Genomic DNA, 12,609 nt, shown 5'->3' with positions numbered 1-12,609 from the left:
TTATTATAGAAGAATGTACATTAGTCTCAGAAAGTTCAACAATATAGCAACCAAATGACCTTCGGTAGAAAATGTTTGGATGTTATTTTCAGGATACCATTATATAAAACGTTTTACTCCAAAAATTTGAATTAGATTTTTTTAAAAACCTTTATAAATTTCAATAAAAGTATGACTAGGGCAATGATTGGCAAAATCTCTCATCGATGTAGGCTTTTTTTGTAAATAACCTACAATGTTATTGAGCCAAGAATTCCACGCCCACAAAAATGCTGAATCTTTTGTTCCTTTTTTTGTTGGTAGTACTTGAAAACAATTGTATAACTTTCCCCAGTCCTGCACTTCTAGTCCTTGTGTAATTCTTAAATGGGCAGCTTTGTATGGAGATTTTGTGCAATAAATATCCTTTCATTTAAAAAAAAATAAAAAAATATGGTGCTATACAAGGTTAAAGAAACCGCTCCAGTACCAAATATTACTAAAATGAAAATACATGTTTGATATAACGTTTCTTTTAAAATTACATTATATAGTGATCGGAAGTGGACAACAGATGTAATTATGTTGTTTGTTATAAGCAATGAAATAACTTTCTTGAACTGGTACACCCTAAACATTTACATTCATTCCATTAAATCAGTGCTGTGCAGGAAATACGATGAAATAGCGCACTGGGCAGATAGCACACTGACACCAACACAGTTCTGCATTGGTTCCTACCATTGTGATAGCCATTGTAGTACTATTGCCCCTTATTATTCAACTATTGCACCAATACTGCAAATCATTAAATTAAAAGAAGGATACCCAAACATACATATTTGTATTCAAATATGTCCTGTTTAGTACTTTTAGGAGACTGGAAATTTGTATTTTAGATGAATTGCTTTCAAACAGAAATGTGACAATTGCTGTTGAGACCGATATACAGTAATAATCCAAAACATATGCTATGTCTGACCTCCTCAGGCCAAAACGCAGAACTGCATTTTATTTATTTATTTATTTAAAAGGGAGGTAAATAAAAAACACCATACTACAGTATATTTGGTCGTGTCAGCTTTTATATTTTGTGGAGGATTTTAACTGTACTTGTACCTGCTTTTTAATAAACCATTCAATCTCATTCTAACTACAATCCCAAACAATATAATAAATAACCTCAAAAAATATTTTGTTCTGCATTCAATTTTTCCTACTTAAAATCCCTTTAACCCACATTTTTAAATATTGGTATATTTACAGAGACAACAGTGAACCTAGCTAACAATGACACAAAACCTTAATTGCAAAACCTCTTCTCTCTTACTCTTGACAAGTATTGTGACATAGTTTTGCTAGAACCTTTAAAAGGAAAGGTCACCAAGGCTCCAGCTCAATAGTCTTACCTCTTAAGAGCTAGGTAGCCTGTTTACACTTGCCATTTTTAATGTGGCTTTGAGGCATCTTAAATTCCGAAGATGGCTTTTTTTCTGTAAACCCAGCCATCCTAATTTGAGTGGTCACAAAAGTCATCTATGCCAGAATGTAGGTGGGACCAAGGCCAGATCAATGGAAATGAAGAGTACATTAAGTATAAGGTGATAAGATACCAGGAATGGATTAACATTTCTAAAATCACCAGAATTCTGCTAGAAATTACTTACATAATTCCTAGTATTTTTTACAGTAAAACATAACAAAAAACAAGATAATGTTGCTATGTGGAGAAGATTACATTTTAAAGCCTTATTATAACAAATAGGTGAGGTGCAGGTTTCTTAAACAGAAAGGGAAACAAAAATAGCAAAGAGGGAAAAATCACACTTTTAATTGTTGGCTAAAAACAAAAACAGCTGCTTTTTTTGGTATAGATTGTACAACAGCATAGTGAAGTTTGTGTTGTGTAGCCCTTTATTAGCAACTACAATGGAAGCTTCCTGTTGCACAACGTTTGCAGTAACTACCTATACTGCTTCTCACATGTCCTAATTGATACAGGATAATTTATAAATGTTTGTTTTTGTTTAAACGCTTCCATGTTTGTTATTTTACATTCTGCAAAACTAATATTTAAAGCAGAGTAACTTGTGCACGGGTCTGCAGAGTGCAAATGTAAGATAAATAAATGGTTTACATTTTGTTCAGGAAACAGGTAATTTGGAGACAGCAAGCCAATGCATCTGCTGTTCGCTGCTCCCAAATCAGAAATGCCTATCGTTCAAGTTTTACACCCGCCTTACTCCTTTAACCCCCCAACACAAGGGGGAAACTACACTAAGAGACAGAAAGAAAAAAAAAATAAAGATGTGGGGGAGATTATATTATATAATCACATTATACGATGCCCAAAAACTTTGAACTCTGAATTTTTGTAAAGGGAAAAGCTAGGGCTGGTTAGGGGAGGGAGAGAGGAGACAGATAGAGAGAGCCAGTGGGCAAAGGTTGGCTTCCTGAGTTAAAGATGTCTCAATGGACTATCAGTGCTCCAGCTGCATAACTCACAGAGCTATCCTGCCAGTTTCTGCATTGGCTAGACTGGGCATAGTTCAGGAAAGAACAATTCATATCTATTCCATTCTTCTTTAGCTCCTCAACAGCCTGAAACAGAAGCAGATACAGCAGTCAGGATTACATTTAAGGATTCAGTTAATTTTGGCTCTCTTTTACTTAAGTTAAGCAACAACACTTATTCACTATTCAATAATCAAATTTCAATAATTACAATAATCCAATTTCATATCCCATATACTTCACAGCATATTCCATAAAAGTACTGTAGAGAAAACACTTGAGCAATATATCCAGTAACTTCATGCTTCTGTTAATATACCTGTTAAATCCAAAGGTTAAAATGTAGCAGGACCTGATGACGCATATGAATTAAATTAAAAAAAACAACAACAAGACAATTCACATACAGTGGTAGCCAGATCCAGCTATTTAAATGTCGCGATACTGTCGCGGTGCGACAACTCACAAATGTTGCAGCTTTTCAATCCTGTTTTTTGTGACTAAACTAAATCAGCTGCACTTAATTAGTCCTGCCACCAGGTGGAACATTGGGGCAGAAAATGCACTAAACAAACCAAGAGGAAGCGCTGAGGCCAATCGTGTGTATTTTCAGAGCGTTGCTAAAAAGCAGGGCCGGTCTTACCTGTGGGCCCTATGCAGTAGGAAAATGGGGGCCCTCTTTCAGCCATGTGACGAATAGCCAAACAGAGAAAAATAAATGAAATTAATGATTGTGGGAACACTGGAGAAAGTTTATTGTTTCCATGGCTGTGAAACTGGACGGAAGCATTCCTGGCAAAACTCTGAGCTGCTCAGACAGCACATTATCATCAATATCTGCAGATTAACCATTTGTCAGAATCTGCTTTAGATTTTTGCAGTAATCCAGAAGTGTTGGATGTTCCATATTTCGCAAGACAGATATCATACAGGATATACCATATCAAGCAGCACATTGAAATATTGAGTTTTGAACTGTTCTTGAGGGTCAATGGCCTGTTTGTTTCTCTGGCTACGCTTATCTGGAAATGTCATCTCTACTCTTGTTGGTTCTTCATGACTCAGTAGTCCCGTCTTTGACTGTGCCTTCACAGGAATCACTTTGTTTCTCCATTAGAGCCTTGGCTGACACCATCCCTTGCTCAAATCCAGTCCGACAGTTTCTTTACTGTTGAATTATGCACAAAAGCCTGAAGAATTTCCCATCACTGAACAAGAGGAAAATATTGTATACAATCGCTGTAGTACTCCAAAGAATGTGACTGCCTACTGATGAACTGGCTGCATCACCGACCACTAAAAATTCAAACCGTGACACCCAAATGGCACATAAAATGCACATGGATTCAGCTGCAAGATTCTAGCCTGAACCCCCTTGTGCTCTCCCCTCGTTATCATGCCCCTGACCTCTGCAAATTTGTAATGACAGTCCATGTTTTCCCAATCGCGCTAGGAATGAGTTTGTCAAACCTTCATCAGAACAATCTAACAACTAAGAAGTCCAGAAAGTGCTCCAGAATCTCAGCTGTACTGCCTGAAAAATCCACTATGTCGTTTGCTCCTGATGGCTCAAATCTGATGTACAATCAGGAATCACCGAGTAGTACTTGGCTTTCTTGACCTGATCAACAATTTCCTCCCTAATCTTCACCAATTAAATGTATTTGTTTATTTTGTACTGTCCTGCCAAGATAATGATCATAGATCTTCTGTGCATTAATTCTCTTTATATATTCCTGCATCACAGGGCCAAACCTTCCAAGCAGTTCAGCCAGTCACAAAAAGTGAAGAAAAGAGTCTTTAGTCTTTGAATATACTAGCCATCTCCTGTCTACAAACTCTCCATTTGGAAGCTTTAACATTGCGCTTTCCTGGCTTTTCTGCATTTCATGACAGTCTGCTTTCATTTTTCTCTTCTGAGCTCCAGAGGGGTATTTATGCCCCTTGTCCCTGCCTCTGCCTGCTGCACTCATAATTACTGTGGTGATTCCCAGTCAATCTACAGTTAAAATGAAATACATGGAAATTAAACATCAGTAGCAAAACACACCGTTTACTATCCTAAACTGCATAAAGTTTACTAATGTATGAATTGGCTGTCGTATTTGGTTCTTAAAAAAAAAAAAAAATTCAAATCACTGCTAATTTTGACACAACATAACATGTGCATTGTGTAGGGCTTAATTACATACACATATTAACATCATATTTATATTAATGTTGAAAATAAAAAAAATAATAAAATTTAATTTGGAACAGATTTAATATGGTAAAGTTAATTATATTAATGCATGGCAGTGTTTGCTAAGTTTCTGTTTTAATGCACCATTTGCACTTGTATTTTTCTAGTGAATATACCTTGAGAAACCGAGAGCAGTAGGAAACAAAGCATATACATGCCAAATAATGAATAAAACATCAATGAAGTACTAATATAAAAACGCATGTCCCTTCTGAAGAAAGTTTGCGCTTGGTATCACCTTGCAAATAATAATAATAAAAAAAAAAAAACACACAATCCCAGAATCCAAAACACAAGGAAAACACAGAATTCCCAACAAAAATGCAAGCCTTCATCCCAGAAGTTACGCCTGAGTGATTTGCAATAATTCACATTAAAAGAGTAGTAAATAAACTGGACAGATGGTATGCGAAATGAAACCAAAAGTAGATTAGTTAGGGTTGCAAGTCCATAGAAAGTGATCATACTAACTACTGTCCTAACAGTTGAACCCTAACAATAGAATTTAATATAAAAGTTAATTCTCAATATACTGTGCAGGACAACACGTTGAAAGAGAATGACATTAACGGCAGCTAAATTACAAACCTATTAGTTTATTTATAATCAAATTACACCGACTTGGAATAATGAGACAAATACATTTAAAAACTATTCAAACTAATTTATTGTACAAATTATGTATCGCTTACTTACCTATTTACACAGAAATGTATAAACCAACCATAGCATAGGTCTGCTGCAGGACTGCCTCATATCTTTTTTTTTTTTTTTCTGGGGGGGGGGGGGGGGGGGGGGGCGAAGAGTACTTGTTATATATTTTAAAGTGGTAGCGTCCACTAATATGAGCCAGCATGTGTAACACAGTGTTGTGGACGGTACGAAACAAGCATTCAAATTCAAAACCGAGACGGAAAACAACGCAGGGCCCTATGCATAGGCTTAATGCCGGCCATGGCTAAAAGGAACTTGGATTGGAGTTCTCCTTCTACAACAATTGACTGTTCACGCTTGTTCAAAATGGGAAGAATTATAGTTATTGAACTAAAATCAATATAGCAGGCTCTATAAAAAGTGCTTACAAGTATCAATACCCACAGAACACTGACTCTTTATTATGTGTACAAGAAATGATCAGTCCAGCGAGAATCTTAAATGATATGCAGCGTTATAATATTTCATGTAAATATGTATTTATACTACATGTACAGTACTTGCACACTTTTACATATGATTCACTACTCTGTACCAAACTATTATAATTTTGTATTTATTAATACTGTATATATATTATAGGTGTTTTTCTGTCTTTTCTTGAGTTCGTACAGTATTGTAGCACAAGCATGTACTGGGTTTTTAGCGGTGGAAATGAAGATGCTACCAGGATATTTCTTTGGCTCTAAAAAGTGCTGTTTAATATTTGCTCTTTCAGAAAAATGGATTTAACTGTTAACATAAATATTTAATTTTTGTTTAGCAGCTCAACGTGAACCACAAAAGAAACACTGCAGAATCTATCACATTTGCACTTTCCACCTGTACGAATGCGTGATTTCAATTGAGTTGTATATTATTGGTGGGTGAAGCAGGCCAGGCATTAGGCGATTGTTCCTATGGAGGGCGGTCTGTGCTGCTTATGAGCGTTGCTGGTTTTTTGAAGTATAAATGATCCGGTAAACATAAATAAGAGTCTTATGTCAAGTAGCCTAAACTTGTGCTACTACAAACTACTACTAAGGAGATTGTAGAGGTTCCTCTTGTGGTTGACGATAAAGTCAAAGGATACAAGAAGACCAAGGAGGCTGTGCTGCTGCGGAAGAAACTGAAGGCATGGAATGACATCAAGAATGTGTATGCCTCTCAGAGCATGCGTGCTGGTAAGGGTAAAATGAGAAACCATCGCCATATCCAGCACAAAGGACCCTGCATCATCTTCAACGAGGACAAATGGTGTCACAAAGGCTTTCAGGAACATCCCAGGCATCACCTTCCAGAACATGAATAAGCTGAACCTGTTGAGGTTGGCTCCTGGTGGCCACATGTGCCATTTCTGCATCTGGACGGAGAGCGCTTTCCGCAAGCTGGATGACCTGTACGGCACATGGCACAAGCCTTCAATCCTGAAGCTGGACTACAACCTGCCAATGCATAAGATGACCAACACAGACACAGACCTGAGCAGAATCTTGAAGAGCCAGGAAATTCAGAAGGCCCTGCGTGCACCAAACAAAAAGATTCACCGCAGAGTGCTTAAGAATAACCCACTTAAGAACCTGAAGGTCATGATGAAACTCGATCCTTACTCCAAGACAGCAAGACGCTACAAAATTGGTCACAAACCAAAAAAAAGTCGATATCAATTCATTTTGTTACTGGTTTTGTAAAAAGTAACAATTTTATTTTGCTTTAACAAAATGTAACCGGGGGGTGGCAACTATGCCCAAACTAAACCACCATTGCTACACACGTAATAGTCTAACTAGGCAGGTCTTAAAGAGCAACTCAAATTTGTAAAAATAATTCACCGTTGAGCACCGTTAGGCATGAGAAACTCTGGATTTTTTTTTTTTTTTTACCGATTCAACACTTTGAGTTGTTTATGCCACTTAAAACATTTCTTCCTAATTGACACTTGTTCGACAGAATGTATGGTTGTTAAAGCCAAGAATGAAATGCAGGGGTATAAAATTCCCCAAATCTTAACATGACCAGTCAGGCATGTAGCTCTAGATTTTACATGCCCAACACAAACTTTTACACGCCCCAGTGTGAAACTGAAAAACATTTTTCTGCTGCTGGTGATTCCACACCGATAGAGGACTTCTGGACTGCATGTCCTGCTGTGTGTCAGTGTGTCTAGTGCCCACAATCTCAAACATCTAATGTTCCACTGCTGCATCCTCTTAGTTGCTATTTTTTTCATTAAATAAGCATACATCCAGAACCTCTAGGCATGCAGAGTCATATTCCTAGTACCTCTAGTTAAAAATCTCATAAAATGCTTTCTTTTTAAATTCTCTCAACACAGTTGTATGAAGTCTGCAAGTTCTTGCGTGCGCGCTAAAGAGAGATAGTCCGCTGCCACGTTGGTAGCCTACTTTAAATTACTTTACGATTTCAGCTTGTGTGCCTTAAGTAAGATGACACTGGCTGCAACTCTATTGTCATTTTTTTATACACAAATAAGCATACTTGATTTGAAAAACGTCATGAACGATACAAGCAACTTCTTCCACTACTTGGTTTGATTAAATGAGTAGTACACAACAATATGAAAGCTGAACATTAATTTCAACAAAGAACAATGACAACTTTAATGAAAAAAATATATTGTAGCCTACTTCAATAGGAACATTAGCCTGCTACATAAAATTAAACCAACAACAATCTGGTTCTCTCTTGCCTTTTTCAATGAATATAATTGAATTGAATAAAAACCATACTAAACGATATCTACCAGTGCCTTCTGTTGCATACACATCGCTGATAATAGTGCAGACTGTGGCTCAAACCAATGTTCGTGCTGGGGTGCGTTTTTTATTTATTTATTTTATATATATATATATATATATATATATATATATATATATATATATATATATCACTGGGGAATGGCCAAAATAGTTTAACAATGGTGTACTCAATGACACAAAATAACATTAATTTTAAAAGAATGCTCAATTTGCTGAATCTCTGCTTAAACGCTTTTTGTTATTTCCCCCCAGATTCGGTAATCCATTGCAAATACAATCCGTTACCACTCCGACAGCAGAATAGCTTAACCAATAGCAGCTCAAAACACTCGGGCATCACATTTTCTGCTGTTCGCGCAGGTGCACAGGGACGCAATATTAAAACACATGAGATGCTGGCTGGAAGTGAAGTGCTTTAGGTAAAAAAACGAACATTTGATCTGGGAGCAAATACGGAAGTTTAAATCTGTAATAAAGTAATTGCTTGCTTTTGTTTTAGGGCATTGAAAAATTGTAGGTGCACGACTTGGGCATGTAAGCAATTTTTTTACATGCCCCACCAAAATTTGTACATGCCCCGGGTATGTCCGGCAATATAATTTTCGAACACGGATCAAAACTTCAGCTGTTACCAAATCGTACAATGCAGTATAACAAATACTACTTTCTCAATGTAAGCTTTGCACTTTTGGTATTCACAAGCTTTAGCGTATGACATCCTTTGGCGAAACACTGTTACAGTAATCTGTAACAAACCAGTTTCTAGTCAGATAATGCCCTCTGGTGGTTAACAAACCGACTGCACAGAAGATCTATGATCATCGCACTGACTTAAGTTTTACCGCTGAGAGCACCGCGCCATATTTTGACACATTTTCATAGATGGCTTTGGCTACCACTGTACTGGTCATGAGATCGCGATCTTAATGCTGGCGAAGTGATCATGCTGCAAATTGATTACAGCCATGGCTTGGAATGAATGTCACGGCCATGCTTGTTTTTAGAGGGACACATGTACAGGCCCATTTCATGGATGGCATCCTTGAACATTCTTACCCAATGCAGAAGTGCAACATGTCTAAATATATATATATATATCTTAATTTACTGTAACAAATGTGTTACAGGATTTATTTTAACATGCTAATGCATGCCAACAGCAAGTCAATTTAGCAGATTTGGTGGCACAGTACTTACATTTAGCAGCACACCAATTGGATGACGCCCACAAATAGTGTTGCGGTACTTCTTCAAGTAGTTACTAAAGGATATAGGATCTAGCTGTTCTATAATACTCATTCCCTAGAAAATAAACAGTTACATGAAGTTATTATATGACAACACAGGATGACAGGATGACAGTTTTAATCCCTCGGTGGGCGGGACCGAGTGCATCATCCCAGGAAGGGGTCTATAGGCAGCTCTGGTGTAGAGAGCTCGGCAATTACCTACCCAATGGGCAGGCATATCCCATACATAATGTCGTTGGTGGTCGTCTTTGAATTGAAAGGGAACAAATACCACGTTTAGTATTAAAATATATTTTAAATGGTGTTGCTTTACATATTTTTCTTTTATCCGGGGCAAAAATTAAACAACTAATCTCTGCTCTTAAATAACCTGCATTGGTAGATGTTTGTGTTTTAAGCAATAAGACAGACCATTTCCTAATTCTACTTATCATCTGCTGAACAAAGTACTTATTTATTTAATTTTATGTTAAAATATTGTAACAAACTGCAGCACCACATCATTTTGAGCAAATAATAGATCTTAATAGTGTTGTAGTATAACAACTTTAGGGTGTTTTTAAAAATTCTGATCGTCTTTATAAAAAATAAAAAAACATACCAAGTTATTTGGCATTGTAAAATACCAAATAACAAATGTTTAAATAATTCCATGAAAGGAAGTGTGACTTGTTTGTTTTATTTTTGTGAATTACATTTACATTAGTCTTCATTTTTTGTAAGCCTTTATTTTATAACTTGCATGATGTAGAGTAACCGTGATATTAAGGTTACCACTGTTTTATTTATATTTTTTTTACAGTTTTAACAGTTATCATATCATGCAAATTTTATACCGTCCCATCCCTCCTGCAGGCAGCTCCCCAGATTGTTCCAAAGCAGCCCACACTAACACACGTCAGCACTACCAAAGTTAACATTTCTGTTGTACCAAGGTTTTATTTGCTGATGCCACAACAAACAAGCAGAGCTTAAATAGTCTTCTTACCATTTTATCAAGGTGTTCAATAGATCTGTATATCTCCCCTTGGGTTTCGTCATAATATGTATAGCGGAAACGCTGTCCTTTGTAAGAAAACACACAATGAAATATTACCTATCAAAGCTGAAATATTGCCATTTAGTAAAACTTCTAAACACTGAGAGGAAAAAAAAATTACTAATCAACATTTAAAAAGACATATTCAATACAGCAAAAGCATACAGGTACAGACGTGCTCAAATTTGTTGGTACCCTTACAGCTCATTGAAATAATGCTTCATTCCTCCTGAAAAGTGATGAAATTAAAAGCTATTTTATCATGTATACTTGCATGCCTTTGGTATGTCATAGAATAAAGCAAAGAAGTTGTGAAAAGAGAGGACTTATTGCTTATTCTACAAAGATATTCTAAAATGGCCTGGACACATTTATTGGTACCCCTTAGAAAAGATAATAAATAATTGGATTATAGTGATATTTCTAACTAATTGGTTTCTTTAATTAGTATCACACATGTCTCCAATATTGTAATCAGTCATTCAGCCTATTTAAATGGAGAAAAGTAGTCACTGTGCTGTTTGGTATCATTGTGTGCACCACACTGAACATGGACCAGAGAAAGCAAAGGAGAGAGTTGTCTGAGGAGGTCAGAAAGAAAATAATAGACAAGCATGGTAAAGGTAAAGGCTACAAGACCATCTCCAAGCAGCTTGATGTTCCTGTGACAACAGTTGCAAATATTATTAAGAAGTTGAAGGTCCATGGAACTGTAGCCAATCTCCCTGGGCGCGGCCGCAAGAGGAAAATCAACCCCAGAGTGAACAGAAGGATAGTGCGAATGGTAGAAAAAGAACCAAGGATAACTGCCAAAGAGATACAAGCTGAACTCCAAGGTGAAGGTACGTCAGTTTCTGATCGCACCATCCGTCGCTTTTTGAGCGAAAGTGGGCTCCATGGAAGAAGACCCAGGAGGACTCCACTTTTGACAGAAAAACATAAAGCCAGACTGGAATTTGCTAAAATGCATATTGACAAGCCACAATCCTTCTGGGAGAATGTCTTTTGGACAGATGAGTCAAAACTGGAGCTTTTTGGCAAGTCACATCAGCTCTATGTTCACAGACGAAAAAATTGAGCTTTCAAAGAAAAGAACACCATACCTACAGTGGAACATAGAGGAGGCTCGGTTTTGTTTTGGGGCTGCTTTGCTGCGCCTGGCACAGGGTGCCTTGAATCTGTGCAGGGCACAATGAAATCTCAAGACTATCAAGGCATTCTGGAGCAAAACGTACTGCCCAGTGTCAGAAAGCTCTGTCTCAGTCGCAGGTCATGGGTCCTCCAACAGGATAATGACCCAAAACACACAGCTAAAAGCACCCAAGAATGGATAAGAACAAAACATTGGACTATTCTGTAGTTGCCTTCTATGAGTCCTGATCTGAATCCTATCGAACATCTATGGAAAGAGCTGAAACTTGCAGTCTGGAGAAGGCACCCATCAAACCTGAGACAGCTGGAGCAGTTTGCTCAGGAAGAGTGGGCCAAACTACCTGTTAACAGGTGCAGAAGTCTCATTGAGAGCTACAGAAAACGTTTGATTGCAGTGATCGCCTCTAAAGGTTGTGCAACAAAATATTAGGTTAGCGGTCTCATCATTTTTGTCCATGCCATTTTCATTTGTTTTATTATTTACAATATTATGTTGAATAAAAAATCAAAAGCAAAGTCTGATTTCTATTAAATATGGAATAAACAATGGTGGATGCAATTACTTTTGTCAGTTTCAAGTTATTTCAGAGAAATTGTGCATTTTTCGTTTTTTGTGGAGGGGTACCAACAAATTTGAGCACGTCTGTATATGCAGCCAACCATGAAAATGAAATCCTGACACAAAAGTTTATCTTACTATCTTGCTAGTAGTCATTTTCATGTATGTCTCTCTATATGAGGGCAGCAGTGTGGAGTAGTGGTTAGGGCTCTGGGCTCTTGACCGGAGGGTTGTGGGTTCAATCCCTAGTGGGGACACTGCTGCTGTACCCTTGAGCAAGGTACTTTACCTAGATTGCTCCAGTAAAAACCCAACTGTATAAATGGGTAATTGTATGTAAAAATAATGTGATATCTTGTAACAATTGTAAGTCGCCCTGGATAAGGGTGTCAGCTAAGAAA

General features: G+C 37.2%; 1 protein-coding gene across 1 annotated transcript in view; it reads right to left on the bottom strand.

Moving 5' to 3' along the window:
* Positions 1–1,790: 1,790 nt before the first annotated feature.
* LOC117402265 (protein MEMO1) overlaps positions 1,791–12,609 on the bottom strand; it is a 31,836-nt gene continuing 21,017 nt past the window's right edge. The window contains exons 7-9 of the mRNA XM_034003239.2: positions 10,447–10,523; positions 9,406–9,510; positions 1,791–2,580 (exon numbers count right to left, since the gene is read on the bottom strand). Of these exons, the coding sequence (XP_033859130.1) occupies positions 2,449–2,580; positions 9,406–9,510; positions 10,447–10,523 (314 nt within the window). The 3' untranslated portion in view covers positions 1,791–2,448. The remainder of the gene's footprint in view (positions 2,581–9,405; positions 9,511–10,446; positions 10,524–12,609) is intronic.

This window comes from Acipenser ruthenus, chromosome 5, assembly GCF_902713425.1.
Source record: "Acipenser ruthenus chromosome 5, fAciRut3.2 maternal haplotype, whole genome shotgun sequence".
NCBI classification, from domain to species: domain Eukaryota; kingdom Metazoa; phylum Chordata; class Actinopteri; order Acipenseriformes; family Acipenseridae; genus Acipenser; species Acipenser ruthenus.
The sequence above is the reverse complement of the archived record's forward strand: the minus strand, read 5'-3'. Positions and strand labels throughout refer to the sequence as shown.